A 26,584-nucleotide genomic window follows, 5' to 3' on the forward strand; every position below is an offset into this window, starting at 1 on the left:
CAAAAATGAGCCAGGATTGAGGTGCTGGGTTCAATCCCCAGTACTGCAAAAAAAAAAAAAAAAATTCACATTGATCTATGAGATTGAGTTCCCTAGCACTTTAAGACTTTCATGCACTTGAGATCTATTAAGAAAGACTGATCAACTGTCTCTTTGTTATGCTATGCTTATCCACTACTGGTTAAGAGTACAATGTACCTTTATCCACATATTTCATCAGACAATTTCCAAAATCTGATTGGCAGTCTTTCTAAAGTAGCACCAAAAAAAATCAGTTAGCTAATGTTCTGTAATAACCCAATGTTCTCTATTTAGTCTCCTCTAATATGTCAGCCATGAATAATTTCCTTTCAGAGTTAAGAATACATCAAGCCTAGATTCTAGACAACCTCTGAGCATAGCACATGCTTAAGAAGCTTTCCAACCTGGAAAAATTAGATTAGGGTACTCTTCTAGGGAATGGATGCTAGCCAACTAAGCTGCACATGAGTCCAAGTCCAAGGGCTACAACTGTCAGCTTTAATACATCAACAAGAAAGGCTGCTGGCCAACTTGGCAGAGGTGAGGTCTAACTGATAGCCCCTCTTTAGAGCTTGTTTTAAAGTTAGGCCCTTATTTATAACACCACAGACATTAAAAACTTTTTTTTTTTAAGGTCAACATGGCAAAAGCCATGATTTTTATATGTATTTAGAGCTTGAGGAATCCTAGGTGTAATGGTTCTCAACCCTGATCGAATGCCAGAATCGCCTGGAGGGACATTCAAAATCTGCCCAAGGGACTTCTAACTTCTGACATAACAGAGAGGAGGCCCACAAAGTCTCTCCCCAAAAGGTAACTATAAAGCTTTAAAGCTTGTCAAGAGAATCCAAAACCACCATTTTGGTGCTGTGGAAATCAATCAAGGGCATTCAACAGACTGAGACATATTTATTCATAAAACTACTGAGCTTCCGGTAGGAACAGCACAAAGTCTGACTGTCTTGCCAGGACTGCCCTCATCCCTCCCCAGCTGTGGTCACTTCAAAGGTCAGCAGGGTGGGGCAGGTCTTGAAAATCAGCAGCTTCACTCGTGCTGCCAGAGAGGACTCATCTGACTTGGGATGTTGCCAGTCCAAGTGACAAGTGAACGAGAAGGGCCAGCGGCTCTGCTAGCCTGAGGCTAGTGTTCTATTTGGGGCTACTGCTCTATCTGGGGCGAGCAAGGGGCTGGCACACCAGCCAAACACTTAGCAGGCAGCTCCAGGAGGCGAGACAGTGTCAGGGGCTCACAGAGCTCGATATCTCAGGTGGACACAGCAGGCTACTCACACTCACAGCAGACCCACGCAGATCTGGCCACAGAATTACCCCACACAGGAGAGGAAGCCAGAGGAAATTCAAGGTGGGGCAGATGTGAAACAGCTCAGGGTGGGGCTTTGGCCCAGTCCACACATCTCCATCAGCAGAGAATGAGCCTTCCAGGCTTCCAGTGTTTCTCTCCAACCTCCAACCAGTCTTTGGCTGCATACGATACTATGCAGACACCAGGGCAACTACACAAGGAAACCAGACTCAACGATAAAAACAAATGAAAACCAAAGGGCAGAGATATGATAGGTGAGACAGACTTCGGAGATTTGGTTCAATCCAGTTCTAAATAACTGAGCTAACAAAACCACTACCACCACCTTCTTCAGGGGCACAAAACAGAAATCCAGACCACAGCACTATATTACCTAAAATACAGAGTAGTCAACAAAACTTTACAAGATAGGCAGAAAAAAAAAAAGCAGCAGCAATAGAAATGGTCTCTGCGTGTTCCCAGATGCCAGAGTTAGCAGAAGACGACTTCAAAACAGCTACTATAAATATGTTAGAAGAACCAAATAAAACCATGTTTAAGGAACATGGAAACGAGAAGAGTGTGATCAAACTGACTCAAAAGAAAATAAAGAGACAGCAAATGTAAAACAAAATGGAAATTCTGGCATTGTTACAGCAACTAAAATGAAAATTTCACTAAAGATGCTCAACTACAGATTTTTAGCTGCAAACTCAATGACCTGGAAGTTAGAGTAATACAAAGTATCCAACCTGAAGAACAGAAAGGAAGGAAAGAAGAAACAGCCCCTTTAATACACGATGTCAAGTGTGTCTAGAGAAGAGAAAAACAGTACAAATAAAATATGAAGAAAGTAATGGCTTGCCACAACCTAGGAACAGAGGCAGCTCCTTAACTTGATGAAGAATACCTACAAATGACACAGTTATTACTCTTGTTGATGAGAAACCAGACTTTTCCCACTAAGATCAGAAACAAGGCAAGCAGATCTGCTCTGGAAGTTCTGGTTAATGGGGGAAAAAACAAAAAAACACAAGGAAGGGAAATAAAAGATGTTCAGATTAAAAAAGAGAAAATAAAACTGTGCATATTTGTCTATATAGAAAATCCCAAAGAATCAACAACAACTAAACATCCACCTAGAACTAAGAAGCAATTATAGGAAGGTTGTAGAACACAGGTTAAAAAAACAAAAATCAATTGCTTTCTTATATACCAACAATGAACAAGTGGCACCTTAAACTAAGAACAGTATCACTTAACACTAGCACAAAAGGGGTATAAATCTAACAAAATAGGTACAGAAAACTTCAAAACCCTGCTGAAATAAAGACCTAAATACAGATATTTCATGACATTCATTTTTCCCAGGTTAATCTATAAGTTTTTGTTAATGATAAAACCAAAAGTTAATTCTTTAGAAAAATCTTTTCCTAGAGAAAAACCTTGGCTTTTTGCCTAACTAGATAAAACCCTCATGAAACTAAAAAGACGCATTAAAGGCATTTGACATAATCCAGCACTCACTCATGATTTTAAAAAATTTTTTTTAATAACCAACTAAAAACTTCTGAGTTCCATGATGGCAAATTCCTCAACATGATAAAGGGTATCCATATTTTTAAAACAAATCTATAATTCACATCAAATTTAATGGGAAGAAGGCAAGGGTGTCCACTCTTGTCACTTGTACTCAACATTGTACTAGAGTTTCTAGCCAGTACAATAAAGACAAGAGGAAGAGCAGGAAATAAAATATTTTTTTTTTAAGTTTCTAAGGCTGGGGAAGTAGCTCAGTGGTAGAGCACTTGCCTAGCATGCACAAAGCCCTGGGTCAATTGCCAGCACTGCAAAAACAAAACACAAGTTTATCAAGGCGGGGAAGAGCTCATGTACAAAGAAGAGGATTCAGCTCAACAGCCATTAGAAGGCAGAGCTGCCAGAAGACATGGAAGGCATGTCTTAAACTTTCAGAGGAAACACAATTTTCAGCCTAAAATTCTTTACTCAGCCGTCAACCAAATGTGAATTTGGACGCATACTTATTTAGGAAGCTAATGGAGAACATGCTCCAATGAAGAAAGGAATAAGAAAGAGACACAGGATCCAGAAAGCAGGGGATCCCAAGAGGAGAGCAAAAGAACTCCCAGGAAAACACAAAGGACGGTCCCAGAGGACGAGAATGCCACCATTTCCAACTGGAGGATAGAGCTTCAGGAAGAAACACAGGAAAGAAAACAAACCTGACGTTATCTGGTACATTAGAGCATTTGGAAAGAACTGATAGGTGACACATCTGAAGAATCCATTGGGAAAAGAGCAGACCCATAACCATACAAGGGAAGGAAGAGATAGCCATTAACATTAAGAATGCAAACTGCTGTAAATACAGGAGAGGTGAGAGTACCATACAGGGCCCACTCATTCATAACAACATCAAACATTATAGCGAAACGAGTGGGCAAATTCTCATCTGCGAAAGGAAGTTCACTAAAAACAAGAAAGTAGCAGCGATTTATGAATATAATTTAGAAATATGGAAGTACCAAAAAGAACACTTGCCTCTATTGTTTCTTCGGCATGGGTTTCCTCATGTTCTTCCTTCCTCTCTCACGGCTTCCCCTCCACTTGAACTGCCAGTAATAAGAGCACTCAGCCCTCGGGGTTACCCCATCCAGCCCCAGGCTCCGGAATCCATCTGCATGCCAATCACACCAACACTCACATCTCAATTCACGGCGAAACTCTAGATGTCCACCTCTAAAACCTGTTCTTCTCCAAGTCTTCCCAGTCTTAATAAACAGCGCCACCATCCTTCATCACAGACAAAACCTAAGAACCATCCTTGACCCCTCTAGTCCCTCTACCTCCTCTCCAATCCAACAGCACATCCAGTCAGATCTACCCCCAAGATTCTGGTGGGATCTGTCCACATCAATGTGGCTAACCCAATGGAGAAAACCCTTGCGAGGAACTTCCCTATTTCTACTTTGCCTCCTTAGCAGCAGAGACCTCTCTAAAAAGTAAACTGGATCAGAGCTCATTCCTGGTGCACACCCTCCAAGACCTGCCACTGTGGGATCAAGTCCTCTAAAGGCCACAGTACTCTGCCCCGCAGCTACCATTCCAGCCTCGCTCCCACTGAACTCCCTGGGCATCTCGCGCCATGGCTTGGCCACACTTTCTTTGCACTCTTTCAACATGCCGTGCTGATTTCGCCTCAGGACTTCAGTACCTGCTCCTCAGCTGCTGGGACCCCTCCTCATTCTGCTTCTCATCAGCGAGGCCTCAGGCCTCGGTTCTCCTCAGAGGCCATGTGGCTACACCTGCATCTTCGCAGCCCTCAACACAGCAGCTTCGTTGTCCGTATCCGTTTCGGCATGAAATAAGTCTATCTAGTTGTTCGACTATCATTGTGTAAGCCATCCCTCCAGGACCTCCATAAACAGCTCTATGACAGCAAGGATGTCCTCTGTCATGTTTACCAACACGACTCCAATGTAACAGCACCTTGACAAACACTAGATAAGTGGACAAATTACCTGAGTTCAAGGGAAAAAGGAATGTGAAGAAAAGCTCCTCACAAATTAAAGAGCACCAGGCCAATAAACCACTATTGTCCTACACCTGGGATTAGTAAATTTCCCTCCAGACCTAACCTTACTGCAGTAGGTGAAACTCAGACCAATAAAGTCATTGTTCAATTACTCCTCTCCATTTTAGCACATTAGTTTCTAGGGACCATACCAAAGGAACACAAGAGGCAAAATTTACACATAGGAAGGAAGTTCCCATGAGGAAAGTGACAGGAGGACATCAGGAGCTCCCATTTCTACTTTATCTTTCATCCTGGTTTTCAGAGAGGGACCTCCAAGTCACCTTGACTCCTGGGTCCAATCAGGTCAGAAGGGGTGACCTTCCCTTGAGGATTTATTAAGCTGCTACATCTTAGCACACTAAAAGAAAACTGCCTCTCATTACTGCCTCAGCAAAGTGCTTGTCACCACCTCAGGAAACATCTGTCCCCTCCCAGCTGTCTGTACTCCCAATGAAACCATTAATTGCAACAGGTGTCATATCACATGAGTGACTGGTTGATTGGATCACGCATCCCCTTAGGTTCACAAAGACTCTGAATCGCGGTTTTAGATGGTGGCACACTCCACTTCCCAGCATGACTGAACCAATTCCACAGCCAAGTCCAGGTTTCCTGTCTCCTCTGAACACAGCCAATCACGCCCGGCCACTGTGGCCCACCACGTCAATAGGTTGACAACAGACATCTCTGCTTAGGATAGTTCCAATGTATAACTGCTACTGCAGCATTAATTGTTAAGAACATGTTCTCTGCTCTCAAGTGCCCTAGATTGGGAAAAAAAATTATATGATCAGTATAACTGTAGAGGGAAAAAAATAACATCCATTAAAAACTATCTATACTCAAATAACTGACTGACCATGTTGTAGTGTGAACATAATGAAAATTAATAAAATTCCTATTATTAAATGCAAAGAACTAAACTTAAAAATTGATTAAGACAATGTGGACACTGAATGGACTGAGAAAAATACAGAAATATTGATACTGGGTCCTAAATGTTACCTACCATGTACACAGAGACAAAAAGCCTTATCTACTCTTCTATGCCATGATCTATACCATAAAAGATAAGCTTCTGAATGAACAAGGATGAAAACTTTACACATTAATACCCAGTCTAGAGGGACCTGAATTAGACTCCTGCTAGCAACTAGAGAACAAAATGGCATAAAAAGTGGTTACAGAGAGGTTGGGGTTGCAGCTTGGTGGTAGAGCACTTGCCTAGCATATATGAGGCACTAAGTTCAATTCTCAGCACCACATAAATAAATGTATTGTGTCCATCTACAACTAAAAATGCTTTTTTAAAGTGATCATAGTTATAGAATGATGTCACAGAAAATGGCGGGATGGGGTCCGCTGGGGTACTTCTCTCCCCAGAAACACCACAATGTGAGGTGGGTGGGAGAAAGCTGGGGTGTGGCTCAGGTGCACAGCATTTGCCTAGATGTGTGAGGCTCTGGATTCCACTCCACAGGGGGTGGGGCGCAGAATACCTGCAGTATAAATTAGTCCAAAAGGTTTAACACACACAAACCATATTACACATATACATGAATTTAAGTTATAGATATTCACATTCATAAACCTATGCATAAAACAGACTGGGAGCATGCACAAGTGTGATGTGTTCGCCTCTGTCTGGGAAGGACAGCAAAGAGGACACTGGATGATGGATGTTGGATCTGTTGTGCTATGCTCATTAAAAATGAAGAGAATTTTAAAAGTAAATATGAAAAAACCTGGGTAATGGAAACACAGGTTTTTTATATCACTTACTATATTTTCTGAATAATTTTAAATTTTTTAAAGTGAAGTGTGATGGGGACATGATCTCTGCCCTTAAGAAGTTCATTGTTTTATCTCAGTCCAAGTTCAGTTTTACTGGCTAATAATCACTACTTCTTTTTATAAACATTCATGCTCATGAACTTCCCAGTGAATATCTGTTCCCAAATGTCAAGCTCTGTAATTTGCAGGATCTACCTTCGTATAGGGAGAACAAAAAAAAAAAAAAAAAAAAGTTGCTTTACAGAACTTTTTTCAATTTTTATAATTTCCCCATGATTATTGACAATAAAATAGGTGGGGGGAAAAAAACTTTTTTTAGAGCTGGGGATGTGGCTCAATGGTAGAGAGCTTATCTAACATGCACAAAGTCCCAGGTTCAATCCCCAACAACAGAACTTCCTTTAATTTTTAAAAAGTCTCAAGAGAGCCATTTTCCAAAATGACAGAATGAACTACAAAAGAAAGAAGGTCCCCACTCACATTTCATCCCAATGAACACTGTCTACACTGGCCCTGTCTCATCCTTGGACAAGCCACCAAATCCTACTATTTCAGAGCAAGCCTGGTCATATGTGACCTCTGGAGTGTCTCCTCAGTGCTGTAATCCAAAGTGTGCAGTGAATGCTGGAAGTCCAAATGCCCCACCCTCAATGTGACTCTCAGAAAACAGTTTCAAAGTAACAGAAGTTCCACACTGCACACCTGCCTCTCTACTTTTAGCAGTGCTGCCACTGTGGTGGGTTTATCAACTCTGTGACAGACCCAAACATCAGTCAAGTCCACAGAACCCTCCCCTGAGAATACTTCAATGCCAAGGTTACTGCAGAGTGTTCAGTTGACTACAGGCTCCTTTTCATTTCAAGATAAAAATAAATGTAAGGCTAGTGAGGTTCTCTAAATTTGGTACAGTCAATGTGCTTCATTTTAATCAAAAGTCACAAGATTTAGGTTTATTGTTTATGTATCAAAATAATAAACATGCCAGTCACGGTGGCCGCATGCTTGTAATCCCAGCATCTTCCAGGCTAAGGCAGGAAGATTGCAAGTTCAAAGCCAGCCTCGGCAACTTAGTGAGGCCCTAGGCAACCTAGCATGACCCTGTTTCAAATTAAAAAAATAAAAAGGCCTGAGGATGTGGCTCAGTGGTTAAGCACCCCTGGTTCAATCCCCAGTACCAAAAAAAAAAAAAAAACCCAAAATCCTGAAACCCAGTTTTCTGTGTATTACTGAAGGGGAAAAAAGGTTACATCCATCCTAAACTTTGGCACACATTTTGCTAAAACAACAGTTTAATGGTTGTGTTTAGTAACGAAACAAAAATCCCCCTTCGTCACTCAAGTTAACATAACTTTTCCAAAAATACCAGCAATAATATAAACACTTCAATTTAAAAGGAACACTCATAATTCATAAGACTTAAGTAAGTAGCCTTTAACAAATGGCAGCATAAATTGATTTTTTTATTCTAAAGTCAAAATTAAGCTGGATTTTTGCTGAATTTCTTAAATTAAAACTGCATATTTGGGCTGGGGTTGTGGCTCAGTGGCAGAGCACTTGCCTAGCATGTGTGAGGCACTGCGTTTGATTCTCAGCACCACATATAAATAAATAAAATGAAGGCCTATTGCCAACTAAAAAAAATAAAATAAAAAAACTGCATACTTTTTCTTTAAGGAGGGGGGCATGACTAAATATGATCAAAGAAAGCAGTTTTGACCAAAGCATAGATAGAAGTCCCATTAGGTGACAGACAATGGGAGGCTTCCAGAAACTTCTCTAAGGGGACACATTTGGTAGCCCCACTGCTACACTGAAGTCCATGCCAGGTTCTGTGAGCTGAGGCGGGGGAACAAGCCAGAGTCAGTTGTGCCTGGTTCAGTCCTGGTTTCTACCACTCTCCATTCAGCAGTTGGCCAATTGCCTGAACATCCTCACAGCAACTTGGAGACTAATGCCTGCTTCCCAGAGCTGCTGAGAGGACTGAAGGCGACCAGGACAGAAAGGTGGTCATCAGATGCTATCCTCCACTGTTCCCATCCAGCACGATGCTTTAGTTTCAGTTTTGAAACTGCAGGTTCACTTCTCCTGAAAGGGCAGCAGCACTGGGCTGCTCAGGAGTCTCATCAGTCCTCCATTTCTCTGCAAAATTGTTTGCAAACAAGCACAACTTTACTACAGATTAAAAGTAAAAGGGGGGAGAATGAAACAGATAAAAGATTTGGGAGACAAAAGCAACTATGAGGGACAAACAAAAATAAGACTCTACACCACAAATCCTGCAGGTCACATTTTAAGCTTAACTACCCTGACTCAACGCAAGCACACACAGAAGGAACGGACACAGCAGCACGCCACTGGGCGTACAGTCTAGAGACTGCAGTTCCTGGAACACTGACTTCCTTTTTCTTTAACTCACATAGAATTTCAGGGGAAGGAAAGATGAGGGGTACTCTGAGACAGCGGCCACTCTCCACACAGAAGACTGCGGGGATTAACGAGGCGAGTTCAAGAGATAAACCAGCTGGCACATGCTTCTCTGTCCCACACAGCTTTCTCCTTTAAGTAACCAGTTCCAGGCGGCCCAGCTCACCTACAGAGTTCCAGTCCTACCGGAAGACCCTTTAATGAGCTGGGTTTCATCACACACAGCAAAGTCCTAGAGATCAATGAAACCTCATCCCCAGAGCAAAGTTGGGGGCAGCAACGTGACTGGTTCAGCTAACAGCCAACCAATGACGTTTCCTAGAGCAACACTCTTTCCATCAAGTCTCATGAGCACCCAATTTTGGTCTCTAATTCATATGGGAAGGAACTAGGACTCTTAAGGCATAACTAATTCCACATTTTCTGGTAGGAAAATAAAAGGATGGGCCTGGGAGCACAGAAATAGGACAAGAAAGCATAGACACTGTGGAAAGTTTCAGTGAAAGTTAAAACAGCAAAGAGGACAGCCTAAGAGGACCTTCGCAGCCAGAGGGTGACAGTGTGGACACGAAAAGAAAACTATGATTAACAGAGACAAACTGTGGTACAAAAAATTTAAATATCAAAAAAGTTTGAAATGCAAAAAAAAGGCAAAGATTATGGTGTTTTGTATGTTAATTTGAACAAGAAGATGTCTATGTACTTGAGTATTTCTGTCTTCCAATAAGTATATGTGCTTCAAAATACAGATAAAAACTTGTATCTATCTGTGCATACCAAAAATGGGAGGGGAAAACAGATTCTCAGCAAGTCCTCATTTTGGAATGAAGTAAGAAGCCTAACAAAAACGGGGAAATATCAGTTAAAAAAAAAATTCAATTATCTGTTCTAAAAAGATCAAGTTTCCAGACCAGTTCCCTTACCTCAGACCAAGAAAATTCGAGGTGATCTCCCAATCGGAAGATTCTAACAGGAATGCTGAAGCTTGTGACACTCTACCAAGGCAAAGTAAGGCAAAGAGGACAGTACAGAATCCTTTTCCTGAAGGGAAAACACCACATGGCAGCAACAAATTTGTCTGATCAACAAGAGCTCTGAGGCCTTGTAATACGTGTGTTTAATTGTGAACAAAGACCCATGCTAGATGTCCTTTACAAGTACCAGAAATAATCAACTTACACAGAGGAAGGGTTTACTCTGGTGCAGTTTTAGGTTTCAGTCGATAAATGGCTGGCCTGTGCTTTGGGCCTGTGGTGCAGCAGTGCCTCATGGCAGGAGCATGTGGTGGAGCAAGCGTGCCCACCTCATAGCTGGGCAGCGCAGGAGAGAAGAAGGGTCAGGGTCCCACAGTTCCCTCTGCAGCTCACCCTCAATGACCGAAAGACTTCCTAGGCCATCTCATCTCTTAAAAATTCTACCACCTCCCAACAGCACCAGCTGGGGACCAAGCTTTTACCATATGGACCGTGGGGGCCATTTAAGAGCCAAACTATACAGGACCCAGTCAGACAAGAGACTCAGAAAAGAATGACCTGGAGAGAAGCAACCAGGTCCCCTGCCCCACTCAGCCCTCCCAACCACCCTGATCCTGACTGGCATTAGTTCTCAGAAGATCACCACACCCATTTTTTCTAGTCTGTTGATTTCTAAAACTCCCAGAAATGTATAAAAGTATCAATTACCATAATCATAGGAAAGTTCAGAAATGAGGAATGAAGCTCACAGTACTGACGGTTTCAAATAAGTTAAAATATAAATATGGTAAGTTCTGCAATATTTGTGCTTTTGTCTACTGATTAAAGGCTTGAAGTTCAAAAGAATGCATTTTACTTTTAAGTAAACTCTAAAAGAAAAAAGACATGTGCAGGTACATGTGTAAATGGTGTGCTGGTAACAACCAAAAAAAATAATAATGTACCCAGTCTAAAGAGGGTTTTTATAGGAAGTAAAAATTTAAGATAAATCAGATGACAAGGCACTCTCCACCACAGAGTTTTCCAGAGTCCTTCAGGTCTTTACGCCATCATACCAGTTCCTGGAGCTCAGAGAAACTTCCAGTCCCTCTCCCCTTTAAATGAGAAGCTTCCAGTTCCTGTTCCCTGCACACTTCCTTGGTCCCCCCTCCATTTCTGTGCACTCTGGCCTCTGATACACCAAAACCCTGTGGTCCACCAGGCCCAACTCTTCCACCATTCAGTATGCTGCCACCTGTACACACCTTGGTTCAATCCAATGTCTACCTTCTCCGTCATTTCAGGGTATTCCTCGGTGACTCCTGGCAAGAGATAACTTTCTCCCTCTAATTCCTAATCGCCTTTTAACAACTCAAATGTCACTCTCATGAGAAACCTTTCCAGAACCCCTCATCAGAAGGAACAGTCTTTCCCTAAGAAACATCACCGCCCTCTGCCCACGCCTAGGAATGACACCGGCAGCACAGCACATACCAGTCACCTGTCCTGCTCTTGCACTGTGACCTCCATCACAGGGCGGTTGTTCTGTCTTTGTCATCTCGGCTTTCCCTGGTCCAGTGCAAGGGCACACAGCATTCTATGAATGTTGGAGGAAGGCTAAACACAAGCTGCAATGAAGAAACAAACCCAAGATCTGGTTCCTGCAGAGAAGCACCACGAGCAAGACCCACTTCTAAAAGCTGCTGCTGCCCCAGAGACTTCTAGGAAAAGCATCCAGAGAACTGTGAACCAACGGGCACTCAGGAGTGCTGGATGCCCGACTGCAGCTCGTTACGAGGAGAGGCACACTTAGAGCTTGTGCACTTTTCTCTATTTCAACTGAAACATTTACTGAATTATCCTGAAGATAGAAAATGTCTACACCTGTTGAACAGAAAATGGAGTTGTATGCCAATTACCCACCCTCTTGGCTAGAAAGTTCTCTCATACCATCACAACTGTGGAGGGGGAAAACAACCTGGCATGTGACCATTTACTATTTTTTAATCTGGAAAAATAAACTTAAAAAAAATGAACACCAACTATAAATTGCTGTACTTTCTAGTTTCCTGCTGGGAAAATAGAGCTTTTAAAAAATTAAACTACCTTTTAATCCTTCAGTTTCAAAAACAAACTTAACTTTCACAGGCAAGCAAAATGTACATTAGCAAAAAGGTATGACTCTACTTTTCCTGAATAAATTTAAATCTAAATGTTAATCAAATCAACTCTATCCCCACACTTTCATGTTTACAACATAAATGGCAACTACAGTTTTCTTCCAAAATTGTTCTTGATTTCCCACAGAAATTAATTAGGTGACTATTAAAAGTTTACAAAAATGTAAACTAGATTTCCATTATCTGAGGCCCAGCACAATGCCTAGAATATGTACTAAATAAAAGTAAATAAGCACTAAAGCACTTATAATGAATATGAATAAAAACCAAAGTGCCCCTGGAGAGATGAGTGATTGAATAAATTTAAATGCATCTACACCATGAAGTATTATGCATTTGTTAAAAAAAAAAAAAAAAAAAAGAAGGTATCAATGAATGAATATGGAGTGATTTCCAGGATATACTACTAAGTGAAAACTGCAATGGATAAGAGCATCTACTGCATGCCACCGTTCACATGAGAAGGAAGAAGACATGAGGAAATGCAAAGCTACCTGCTCAATTTGTGCAACAAGAAATCCAGGAAGGATAAACCAGTAAACTGTAATACTGAATACATACAAGACAGACAGAAACTTGGTAGGTGGGAGGGAATAATGGAAATGGAATACCTCTCAGTATGCTTTTTTTTTTTTCTTTTCCAGTTCTGACTCAATGAAGATGATGTTTCACATATTCAAAATGTAAATAAATTCAATTAAACAAGGTGTTAGGGAAATCCAAAACAATACAAACAGTAATAAATGGGTCTAAATGCATGCATTAGAAATGAATAACACAAGCACAGAGAAGAGGAAGTGACTAAGATAAAAAGTAGGCCAAGTAACTTTAGAAAACAGCAGTTGACTATGTTTTACAAGACAAAATATAAAAATAACTGTGTACAAAAACAGTACCCTGGTAAATTTACTTTTCACTTGGGTTATGGTTAGCAATTCTGAAACTACTGTACATATGTACTGGGTATAAGTAATGACACTGGGATAGGAAGAGTCACGTTTTGTGAAGAGACTGGCCTGACAGGGGAAAGAGGACACTGGTGTGGACACTATAGGTACTACCGAAGAAGCTGAGCAACTGCTAAGAACAGGTAGTGCTCAGGATTTTTTAAAAAGATATACAGATGGACAGGGACATAGACAGACATGTGTATACACACATTTCCCTGCTGTCCACTGAGAGGGACTGGATGTGGTGAGAGCACAATAGAATGGGACAAAGGAAGTAAAGGCTCGTGGAGAAATGATTGCACCCAAGGCTGGAGTGCAGAAACTACCAGACAACCTGGAGCACATTACAGCATCATAAAGTAAACATCTCAAAACATGGCAGGAACTAGAAAAAGGTAGTGGTTGCACAGCATTGTGAATGCCCCCTGGCAAAGGGGCAGACTTCAATAAAATAATCCAGCAAGTCGCTAAACAAGTCAGAAATAACAAGGTTCATGGGTGGGAGAACCTCAGTATCCAGAGTTGCTAAAATATATTTTTCTAAAAATATTCATTAGCCAATAAAACATGATGTGCAAAGAAACAGCAAAGTATGGCCCATACATCAGATAAACAGGCAACAGGCTATGAGTACAACTAGATGGCAGACTTCAGAGCACGTTTCAGACCTCAAGGAAACCTAAAGAAGTTAAGAAAGGCATGGCAATGTGTGATTGAATACAGGGTACTAAGAAAAAGCCACAAATTTTAAGACAGAACCAAATAGAAATTCCATAGTTGCAAAGTACAATAACAGAAGGAAAAAGAAAAAAAAGTTCACTAAAGGGCCTTGTGATAGGTAATTTATGTGTCAAACTTGACTGGGCTAAAGGATGCTCAGATGGCTGACAAGACATTATTTCTGTACATGTCTATGAAGATGTTCTAGAAGAGATTAATATTTGAACTGGTAGGCTGAGAAAAGATAATCTCTCACCAATATGGGTGAAAATCATCCAACATATTGAAGGTCTAAAGAGATAATGGTGGAGAAAGGGCAAATTTGTTTCTAAGGTGGGACATCGGATCCTCAGATGTTTCTTCGCCTGGTTCTTGGGTCTTTGGACTTAAACGGGAACTTATACCTTCAGCACTTCTTGTCTCCAAGCGTTTGGACTCAGATTAAATTACACCACCAGATTCTTGGTTTTCCAGCACGCAGGTGGTGATCATGGGACTTAAGGCCACCATCATCACAACACAATTCCTATGATAAATGTCCTCAAGATATAATTTGGATTTTGAATGTTCTCCAAAGGCCTCCATGTTAAAGGCTTTGTCTCTAGTCTGTGGCACCTTTGGGAGGTGGTAGAACCTTTAATAGGTAGAGTCTCGTGGAAGTAATTAGGTCACTGCCCTTGAAGGAACTTTTGGGTTCCCCGGTCCCAACCCTTGCTTCCTGGCCACCATAATGTTAATAGGCCACCTCTGTCATACACTCCTCTGCCAAGATGGGCAATAAGACCTCCAAAGGCCCAAAGAAACAGGGCCAAGTCACCATAGATGAACCTCTGAAACCATGAGTCAAAGCAAATCTTTCCCTCTTATAAGTTTATTTTCTTGGGTTATTTTGTCTTGGTGATGGAAAGCTAACTGTATAGCTATAGATAGTATGTATACATATGCACACACACATATGTATACGAACATGGGTATATATACCTGTGTGTATCATATAAGGCAACATTGCTCATCTATAAGAAGAAATGAGATCCTGATATATGCCACAACTTGGGTGACTCTTGAAAACATTAGGCCAAGTGAAAGAAGGCAGTCACACTATACGATTTCATTTATACCAAAGTCCAGAAGAGGGAAAGCTACGGAAATGGGAAGATTAGTGGTTGCCTAGAGTAGGCGGACAAGAAGGTGAGAACCAGGGCAATGACAGCTACAGTGGACAGGATTTCTGTGAGGTGATGAAAATGTTCTAAAACTGACCGTGGTCATGGCTATACACACCTGTTAGCATACCAAAAAACACTGAACTGTGCACTTTAAATGAGTGAAATGTGTAAGATATAAATTATGCCTCAATAAAGCCGTTTAAATTTTTCTTAAATACATTTTTGCTGAAGGAATCATTTATATATCAAATGTTTACTAAACATGTATTAACCACCAAACACTAGGTCAGATATAATACCAGTCCTGGTCCAGGGATCTATGACTACTTAGTTTTGCCTGGTTTCTGGATTGTGCCCGACCGAAGCAGGAGGTACATTAGGATCCCTACCAGCAGCAGAAAGTGAGACATGTAATTACTCTTGTCCTACTCTCACAGTACCTACCTACAACTCTCCCAAAATATGCATCCCACATAATTTGAATTCTGCCTTATTTTTAGTGGAGGTCCCATGTAACCTGCTGAAACTAGTACCCTGCCCAGCTTCCCTAGCAGGGTTCTGGACATCTTCCTCAACCTCTGCCAATCTCATGGGTCAGCTCCTTATTCTTGCAGGTGGCGAATAGAGATGGACAGGAACTGTACTGCGATCACCAACTCAAGACAGTCTAGGAATCCCATGTGCCAGGCATGTTGAGTGTCTCGTGACCCCAAAGCATGACTTCAGAACCTGTAGCTGTACCTGCAGCTCACTGCGCCTGGTATGTCCACTGCCCCTACTCTGCCTGGCCTGCCCTTCACATTCATCATTCCCACTCTACTCCTTTGAGGCACCGGAAGAATTAGCAGCCTCTGTCTGTGCTCTTCTGGGTGGTAGACCAATAGCTACCAGCCTAAGCTCTGAAATCACCTACCTGAATTCAAACTTCAACTCCACCACTTAATGTATGACCATGGTAAGTACCTCGGCCCTGCCTTGGTCTTACCAACTACATAAAGGAGGTAAAAATATTTAGAGGTTGTTATGAGGATTAAACGAGATACAAATGTTTGGAACAGGACAAGCATCGTGACCGCCTCTACCGCATTCTGATGGCACACTTGTTTACATGCATCTTTCCTGCCAATCCCTATTCAAAGACATGTCATTTCTTATTTCATGTTCACAGCATATAATACAGTGCTAGGCACAGGGGAGGTACACGTAAAAGGCCAGTGAATAAAAAATAAAAACTCTTAGTCCAGTCATGCCAAAGGTTATTGAAATCACACTTTCAAAATAAAAATGAGAGCACATGGTTTGTGTGTAGTAGAATGGAATACCGAAAAGCAGGCCTGCCCTGGAAAATCTAAGCTGTCTGACTGCCTGAACTATCTAGAAAGAATCCAAGGGCTCGACAGTGAAGAGTGGTTACATAAACAACAGCAATTCAACACAGGGGATTTCAACCAACTATAACAGGAGGCCTGTGCTGATCCCTCAAAGTATGGACAAAACACTGAGCAGAAAAACAGCAGAAGAGTACGCACAGAAGATGCAGAGTCGTTCAGAGCCATGATCAAAGAGAACAGGCTGTGTGTCTAATACTACAGAGAAAGATCCTTTACATTCTTTGAATTAATTTTGATCCTACAGACAGCTTAGTAAGAAACTAATAATGCTTCTGATGCCTTTACCTAAGAAACAGATGGAGGGCAGGGAGATTCCAAAACTTTAGAGCTCTTGCGTGAGATACAGGGAGAAGAGTCACGTTTCTCCATTACTATCTCTGAACAGGTAAGTTTCTTGATAAGAAAAAATCCACCTGCTATTGTTAGTCAATTCTCTTATTCCTAGAAGACCCTTAACAGCCAGTCACTTGTTTTATTTACGTCAAGGATTATCAATAGTCTGATTAATCATTCAAGATTCTTCATACTTAAGTCTTCTCATTTGGTGCAATAAAAAACTAAAATCTAAAAAGTCTATATTTGTACAGAGTTTTCCTTTAACAATATTTCACTTGTTTTTCCCCAAGATTCCATTCCCCCAAATTAGAGCAAGACAAAAACTAGGAAAATACTATACTTGTTCAAAGCACAATGCCTTTTGATTTATATCTGCTTATTTTTTGCATATAGATCCACATAAGTACATATGCACACACAGAAATCTACATATCTAATATGCAGATACAAAAACACACCAAAAAAAATGGGTCATGAAACAATCTTTTCAGTATCTTCATGAGTCAATACAATGATGTCAGCAATAGCATCTTCAAATAGCCCAGGTGACGATGATATTATAACCTAACAAAATAAGCACGCAGTCATGGCAACACCTCCATCTTTCTTGCCATTAGCATTCCTTAGATTAATATGAGGAAAGGAGTGGTGAAAGGAATTTACTCCAAATAGTCTCTCCTCCCCCTGCCCCCAAAAAAGTAAGAAATGCATTATTCCTGAATATGACAATATAATTTCTAGCAATGAACAAATAACTTTCCTTTAAAAACACAGTTCAATAGTCTAAACACAATTGGTAAAATAAAAAACTTTTAACATTCCACTCAGTCTCCTCACCCGCTTCTTAAACGCTTTTGCCTAAGCAGCAATCTGTCAAGGCCTGTGGTTTAAATCATTAACTACACAGCACCAAATCATTAGCATAATTGGCATGTAAATTTCGCAAAGGCACTGATTGTGTCCTTTTAAGTGTTCTATACAACAGCCAATACAAGAAAGCTTATTAAACATTTATGATGATTAGCTAAAAAATAAAACAAAATACCCAAACAAAAGTCTTTGTTATTCAACTTGGCTGTCATGTGTAATGTAAACCACTGATCAGTATCTGTTTCTCCAAGTGCAATTATAAGAAATTGAAAACAAAACAAACCCCATTGGAATTAGAAATTCTGTCTCCTCTGTCCAAGAATACGTTGCATTTCTGTGTCAAAAGAAACTGCCAGCAGAGAGCAAGCAACGTGCAGGTTGCTAGGATATTTAACTTGAGCATCAACGCACAGTTTACAAAGCAAAAAGCCCCCACCTTTCACGCTGGTATCCGCAGACATTTTCCCTACCTTTCCCATTTTGCCATGTAGTATACCAAGATAAAGTGAGGAATGACGTGATAAATGCTAACGCAGTGGCTACAGTTCCATTTCGGAGCCTCATCTCATTTCACCATCACACTGGTTCGTATGTTTGTGATGACAATCAAGACTGTTTTCTTTTTAGCCCGAAGTCAACGGAATCCAGTACTCCTGGCTCTAGGCCAATCAAAACAATCAATGCAAGAGGTTCATTTCAGATGCTCAGGCAGAAGGTGTCTAGCGAGAATACCATTCACAACTGCTACTTCAGATTGTCTTCGTGGTCTTCATGGGCTCCTGTCTGAGGCTGTTTTCTCCCTATCTGTGGGGAAGAGAAAGAAAACTTGTTCAACAATGCAGAGTACAGGTTTCTTTACTGACTGCCACCACCCTGAATGGATTTTTGGCAGGGCTGAGCCATCCCACATCTCAACTACACATTTCATATACTAGAATTACAGTCTTTCCCCTCCAAGGAAAAAACTTCAAATTGTATTCCCTCCTTACTGGTTGTTATGTCTGTGAAAAGAAACTTCCAGTTATTTATTTACATTGAGAAGCTACAGGGCTTAGGAGACTCTAATGATCATGCAATGGCTCCTGAGTACAATCCTTACTCTCCCAGTTTTCCTACTGCACAGTAACAAATGTTTAGAGAAAAAAATTATATATATATATATGCAAATATATGTACACATGTGTGCATGTGTATGTATGAAAATTGACAGACAGTAATATATGAGTCAAAAGGCCTGGGTCCTAGATCCAGGTCCAACATTACTTACTCCAAGGTTCATCTACAAAATGAGAAAACCACCTGTCCTGTCTCCTCTTTCACATATTATCATAAATTGTAAAAAGCCTATAGTTATTATTGCTATTCATCATCATTGCAAAATAACTTCAGTCTTCCCGGTGACTAACCCAATTCCTAGTGGGTAAATTCAGAATATTTATGCATTTAAAAAACACAGCAATCCAGCCCCGAGTCTATCAGCCAGGGCCCATCACTTCACATTGTTTTAACTCAGGAAATCTAGGAGATCACCACCCATCTAACAAACTGCTGGGAAAATTAAAAGAAATGAGGTCCTTACCAGTACTTGAGCATAGTGGCCAAATGATAACTACATTAAAAAATAGAAGCAAAGAGATGCAGCCAGCTACTCTTCAGTCCTCTGTACACATAACTGGACCCACTCCCCAGGGGTGTGTCAGGCAATCTGAGATGTGCAATGACTCCTGGTTACCTCAAGGGGACCACAAGATGCTCTTGGCAATATACTAAATGACACTCTAGTGGGGTGAGTTAATGCACCTCCAAAAATGCCTAACGAACCCAAGGGGCAATTCTCTCAGTGGAAAAGCACGGCTGATTAAAGCAGTCATTTGCAGGCAATTCAGAAACTGCCACCTCAGCTACTTCTTATCACTGAACACCACTAGAAATCTCCACTAGTTAAGAAATGTCGCAGGGACACTTAATAGATGAGGACCACAACTCACTGAACATCTCCTATATGCTGGGCCCATTATGTAGTCTAAACCTTTACAAAAGCCTATGAGGTGGGCATCATTAACACTATTTTACACACAAGGAAATGAACATGAGAAAACTTTGATTTGTATGATTCCAAAGTTCAAACTCACGTAACCCCTTTGCCCCTCAAATGCAGCCACCTGCAGCACAGCAGTATAAAGAGAAGTGAAGTGTAGGTTAAACTGGAGAATCTTTCCGAAATGTTAATTTTACCCAACGGAAAGTGTGAATCTCAAAAACGTTTTATATTCTAGAACAAATACGGGTCCATTATGGTAAAAGTTGCAAAATTCACGGTAATTTTCAAAGTCTAAACACACAACATTAAACAAATTTCTCACTTCCTGTAGCCTTTGGCTAGTTCCCCACCCCGGAACTCCCAACAAAGCATGCCTGTTTCCCGGCTTTAGCCAGCAGCCCTAACTTCCATATAACATTCTAGAAGTACGGAACCCCACTCCGTTGGCTCCTCTTACTACCTGAGCACAAGGAGCTCCAAAGACCTTATCACAGAAAGTTATCACTGTTAAACCAAATGTGTTGAGCTTCCTACAGTTAACATCAAATACCTATGTCTACAGCTCAGAATCAAAATTTTCATGGCAAAAAAAAAAAATCCTACAATTTTTAAATTCCATGGAGCGTCTAATTGTCTTAAATCAATAAGGACCCAACAATGAGTTCTGATTGTAAAAATAGAGGTGATAATGTAGTGAATTATATAACTTGGAATTCTCATCCTGGTATGACACTATACAAAAATGCTTTTAACTTTCTGTTGCTATGCACTTAGCCATATTTTACTTCAGAAAGGATTTTGTTCTAGTAGGAGAGCTAAAAAAGTATAAAGGTCATTAAACATTCAATTAGACAAACAAAATCATCAAATAAGGATATTTTAAAATACAGTTTTATTAAATATGAAAAAAGCCTGCATAAAATTCAGCACAAATGTGTGAAGGCAAACTCTAAAATCAAAGTTGACTATAGATATGCTATTCATAATATATGAAAAACATATGGAAAATTAAATACTGGATTCAGGAAATTAGCAAACTCTGGTTTGAAGAAGATACTCACAATGAATTCTACTAATAAGACCTGAAATTTCACAAGAAAAATAAGAGAGCCTTTTACTCAGCAAGAATGTAATCATGCATTTTTAATTAGGGTTTCTAAACTAATGAAGTTTAACTGTGCAGCACAAGTGAATGAAATCTCCAGATGAGAGCAAAACTAATGAGCTACAAGCTCTTAAATCACCACAGGCAGTGGATAGGCTGGCTTGTCAGACACAGGTGACCCACATTTTTATCAGTATCCAGATTTGCAAACATTTTAATCTAGCACTTGAATACTCTCTCAGACTATCATTTAACACATTTGAATCTTTAAATCACAAAAAAGGTAATGGCTAAAACTACTTGTCATTTCTCTATCCTCCCAAGCATGCATGGAACTTTCAATTCCAGACCTCATGATGAAAAATGTTTTGTTAACAGATTTAACAATTTTACGTCGTTACAGTCTTGTACTACTGGATTCAAAACCTTTTAAAGTGTTCTCTGAAATATTCAGTATGCTCCAAGGCTCTGAGAACACTCTGCTGAACATTTGGCATATTCCTTAATCAGCATCCCACAGACAAAACAGAGGTGCCTGAAGAATAGAAGGCATAATCCATGACATCCACAAATCAGTGAAAACCATGACGTAAGCTTTTATAAGTTTAACCCCACGATTATGCTAAAATTCACTTATTTTCCCTTTAAAGAGGGATTAATCTTTTTCTTTAATGCAGCTTACATAATTTCGTGGTCCAGTGCGTTTTCAGATTTACTCCTGTGGGTTAAAGAAACCCATCTCACACTAACCTGTTAGTCACTATTTTTTAAACATCCAGAAGAAGAAATCAACCACACAGCGCCTATTATCTGATTCTAAATTTAGATTTCTACCTTCCAACGAACGACTGTGCCGTTCTTTCATCAAGATCTGGTCCGACAGCAAAAAGCGCAGCAGCAGAAGGCTCGGGAGGCGTTCAGAACGTACTTGGTACCTACTTACGTTCCTCAATTTGGACGGGAAGCGGTGCCGGGGCTCCGGAGAAGCACCATCCTCGAGGAACACGAGCCGGCGTGCGCGGGGTGCCACCGCCAGCCATAAAAGCACGCCCGAGATGTCACCGGGCACACCTAGTGGAGTCACCTGGACCGAGCGGGGGTCCCCCCCGGCTTCCTCGGATCCAGGGGGCTGAGGCCTGGGGGCTGGCGGGGAGCTGCTCTTCCACTCCGGACCATCGGGTCCTCACTTCACAGGAGCAGCCCCTGCCTCGGCGCCCCGCACGCTCGCCCCCGCCCCACCTGCGCGGTGGCGCCCACTCCGCCAGCGGCGGCGGACCCCGGCCCTCCAGCAGCTCCCCCTCCGCCTCCCTCCCCTCAGGAAACCCACACACTTTGCTCGACTTTCCCCCGAAGTCGAGGAGCCCGGCGAGCGCCGGGAACGCACGGGGCAGCGGGCGGGCCACCGGGAGGGCGCGAGGCACCGCGCGCTGCAGCGGCGATGCGAGGAGGGCGCCCGGCCCGCGCCGCCCCCGAGGCCCAGGCGGCGCCCCCGGTCAGCCCCGCGCGCCAGAGGCGAGAGCACCTCCCGGCGCACCAGCGCCCGGCCGGGCCGCGGCGTCCGCGGCTCCGTTACCAGCAGGTGGATCTCCCGCAATCCGGGCGCCGCAGAGCCGGGCCGCCGGCGCCGCCCCTCAACCCGCGCCCTCCGCGCAGCCGCCCTGCGCTCCCGCCGCCAGGCCGCCGCGCGTCTCAGCCGTCCAGAGCCGCTCACCTGCCGCTGGCGCCGGCGCTCCCGCCGCGGCCGCAGGCAGAGCTGCTGTGGCCGCCGCCGCCGCCGCCGCCGCGCCCCTCCCTCCCGCCGCGGCTCCGCCCCTCCCCGCCCCGCCCGCGACCCCGGCAGCCATTGGCCGCCCGCCGCCGCGCCAGTGGCCCGCCCGGCTGTCACTCAGGGGCGCAGTCGCTCGGCCTATATAACTCTCGTGAGATCTTTCCCCTGCATTCGGCGTCACGGCTAGGTCGGTGCGCTCCTCGGCCCCCGGGTCCGGGCTCCGGGCGCTCGGCGTACTCCCCGCCGCCACATCTGGCTTTGATGCTCCCTGGCGTGTGCGGAGGCAGCTCCCGCCGCCAACAAAGGCCGAGTGAGCGCTCGGCCTCCGCCCCAGCGCGCGACCCGACCATTCCGGGCTGCCCCGGGAGTTCCATCCCCTTCCCCCAGCGCGAGTCGCGTCCCTGGGCAGCCTTCTCCCAGGCCAGACAAGTCCCGGCCCTAATCCAGCAATAGCTTCCGAGGCCCTGCGGTTCTGGGCATCTCACTGACAGCCCCAGCGATGGGCATCGTTGTCCCCAACTTACCGATGAGGAGGCAGAGACTGGAAAAATTGACTTAAGCCCCTAGGAAGAAGAAACATGGCTAGGATTTCAATGCTTATTATTCGGGTGGTCACTCAAGCCCCAGATTTTTCCATTAGGCCACGCTGTTTTGCCCCTTTCTCCCGAACCTGAATCTATCACCCTTTCATGAAGTTTGAAGTTAATTTTAGAACCAAATAGATAATCATCTTTAGAAAGCCTGGGTGGGCTGGCCCCACTTTTTGGTAGTATCCATGAGGATCGTGACTTAATAGTAACTACCCTTGGGCACACCATCTTTTGGATACTTACTCTCTGCCAAGCATCGTGTTACATCTTTAATTGCATCATCTCATATTTTAACTCCCATTTTTCCTATGAGGTAATTGGAGCACAGAGAAGTTTAAAGAGCTTTCCCAAGGTCACACTGCCCATAAGCAATAGATCTAGGTGCAAACAAGAAGGGTGTGTTATCTTTGGTGCCGCAGGGTGGTTACAACTACCCTGCAAGATAATATTTGCAGGGAGTTTAAGGGCAAAAGATCAAGGAGACTGGGTTGGCCGTGCCAATCTCCCATGGTAATAGATTCTTTTCAGAAAACAGTAATCCAAAGATTGAAAACTAAGAGAAAACATCAATCAGAATGAGTTTGTATTTTCCAACATAATTCTTTTATTTTTTTGTCTCAAGATAACAGTAATTAATAATCAGCTAGGATATGCGTGGGTTTCTTGATTCTCCTGTGGTTAGGTTTCTCTCCATGACTGTTAAACTATTTTAAAAGTCCAAGGAGACACATGACACCCCTCTTCCCCACTGATGTAGGAGGAGCAGACAAAGGTTTGTCCACTCTCCAGCACTGTGGACTTGACTTGGGCAGAACAATCATAATACCCAATGACAACTTTAATCTCTACTTGGGGACGCAGAGCCTGGTTTCCTATATTCTATGGCACACACATTACCAGGCAGCAAGCTGATGACAGATTTCATGTCAGATGTAAATAATAAAGACTGATGCAACGTTTGACACATTGTTGGCTGTATCATGCTTTCAACTAGAAGTAGGCTCCCCTGGGCCTTGCTGTACAGTGCTCCCATGTATATCCTGATTATTAATTACTGTTATCTTAAAAGTAAAGGAATTTTGTTGGGGAATAAAAACTCCTTCAGAATGACATTGTCTATTAGTTTTCAGTCTTTGAAATGCTGTTTCCTGAACACCCTGTTCATGACAAACAAACGACTCTTTGCAGATGAAGAAAGCGTTGCCATTTGAGAGAACGTTCCCAAGTTACTTCCACAGGATTGACCAAAAGACCAAATAGCAAAAGTAGCCACCATAATCCCTATTTTACAGAGGAGGAAACTTAAGGCCTGAGAAATTAAGTAATTTGGCAGAGACAAACAGTAATTGGGGCAACTCTTAATGGCCAAATCAGAATTCAAATCCAAGTCTGTCTGATTCTAGAGCCTGTATAACACTCCATTGCCTCTGCTCCCTCCTTTAGCAATGGACAAAATCTTGTTGTGTGGATGAATAGTAAAAAGATGTATTTCTCTCCCTCTTCTCCATTTATTTTCCTCTTGGAGGGAAGTGAAACCATATGTCAGAGACATATGTCAGAGGAGAAAGGAAAGGAAAGAGGGCAGATAAGCTTCAGTTACAGACTGGCTGACTTATTCAGAAAGACAGAAGAAATTCCCCCTGAACTCTGGTTAGTAGCAAAGCCAGGACAAAAGTAAACAGAAACAACACAACTGTCTTGCTTTGCCAGGGTCTATTTGATACTTTGTCACTATTCCAGCTGGTGTAGAACAGGTTTTCTAAGAAAATATGGTTAAACTTGTGTCAAACTGTTCATCCTGTTGCTCAGGAAAGCTGTAGATTTCAGCTAGTGGTCCTAACAAATCAGAATATTCAGGAAGACACGCCTCCCAGGTGTGGGTGTGAATTGATGATTCGTCTTACTTTTGCAGAGTACACAAGATTGAATCTTTCCAGCTACATCTGTTTAATTAACAATCAAAGACTGTCCATCCAAGCCCCACAGAATCCCACAGATTTTGTTCTTTATCTTTTCCATGATGAATTCCCTTTGCCACCACCCCTCGTTGTTTCTTCTCCACTTCCGCAGTTTCTGGGTTTACCTTCTCCTGACCTTTATTTTACAATGTCAGTGGAATTATAGCCAAGAAGTTCTGCCTGTCACCTCACCATTTTAGAGTCTGTCCCCAGCAAAGCTGCCACATGGTACCTCTTCTTTCCACCAACATTTTCATTATTCCTCAACTTTTTCTGAGGCCTATGATTACAGAGGCCACTGGCACCTCCCCATGAAGTGTTCACAAACTAGTGGAAGACACTGGTAAGTGATTAAACCACAGTGCCATACGTACACAAGGCTGGGACAGCAGAGAGGATGGGGCCATTAATTAGATCCTCCAGGCAGGGAAGCCTTCCTGGAAGTGACAGTTAAGCTAAAAGCAGACACCACACAGGAAATGAATCTTTGCCTTTTATCTCTTTGATGGTGAGTGCTAGCTGGTGAGGCCATGTCTATATCAATCAGCTTCTAAGAAATCAAGCACAGGATCTCTGGTTCTTTGCTACTCTACCCCCAATTCCTGCATTAACAATCAGACTTGCATCATTTATGAGCATTTATAAATGTGATTCTGAAGTCTTCGCTCCTGGCTGAAGTGGAATCCTTTTTCAGTGTAGAGCCTTCAAGAGGAATCACTTCAGGAGGTTCACCCTGTCTGTTTTAAATGATGTATGTAGAGGGTAGGAGACATCTTATTTTAACTGACAGACAGTGCACTCTATGGCTTTCATCCAGAAGCAACCGTGGACCTGGGACCAGGATGGGCCAGAATAATCTATGGATCCTTTATTAGTTGCAATATGTTTCAGACACAGCAACAGTTTCTCTCCTGTCATCAGACAGGTCACATGCAGCCCAAGAAATCAATGAAAAGGAATGCAAATGGAACCAAATACCACATTTACAATTCAACTCTATGTGGAAATTAAGGTCTATACAGATGAAGGACAGCAGAGAGCTAAATTATCCTTAATTTTTATTCTCCTTCCTCTCACCTTTGCTCATGAAAGATGCCTTTCCTAAATCACATTCACATCTCTGGGATAAATTTACCTATTAGATTATTCAGACAAAAGCCAGATTGTGTGGCCCCCTAGTGATGGAATCTTAAGAGCTTATCATATTTAAATGCTGTGGCCAGTTGTGTTTACATAATGTGTACAAGGCATTGCTGAAGTTTTTCAAGGGAACCAAAACAAAAAAGAGAACCCAACTATCTTGCTGAGAATAGGCTCCTTCCCAAGAACAATCGGCAATGTTGGGACAGAAAAAGTCCCTGCCAAGATGGTCTAAGAAGCTGGAGGGATCACTCTCATCTTGTGACTTAGCTACAC

General features: G+C 42.4%; 1 protein-coding gene across 6 annotated transcripts in view; it reads right to left on the reverse strand.

Annotated features, from left to right (window-relative positions):
* Positions 1–22,644, reverse strand: part of MGAT4A (alpha-1,3-mannosyl-glycoprotein 4-beta-N-acetylglucosaminyltransferase A) — an 86,245-nt gene extending 63,601 nt beyond the window's left edge. For 3 of the 6 annotated variants that reach the window (XM_079111337.1, XM_079111335.1, XM_079111336.1), the window contains exon 1: positions 18,177–18,789. In XM_079111337.1, the coding sequence (XP_078967463.1) occupies positions 18,177–18,270 (94 nt within the window). In that variant the 5' untranslated portion in view covers positions 18,271–18,789. Of the gene's footprint in view, positions 1–18,176; positions 18,790–21,686; positions 21,847–22,183; positions 22,418–22,563 lie in introns of those variants that run through there. The other 3 variants (XM_079111332.1, XM_079111333.1, XM_079111334.1) reach the window with 3 other exon arrangements.
* Between the last annotated feature and the right edge of the window lie 3,940 nt (positions 22,645–26,584).

This window comes from Sciurus vulgaris (genome assembly GCF_902686455.1).
Source record: "Sciurus vulgaris genome assembly, chromosome: 14".
NCBI lineage: Eukaryota > Metazoa > Chordata > Mammalia > Rodentia > Sciuridae > Sciurus > Sciurus vulgaris.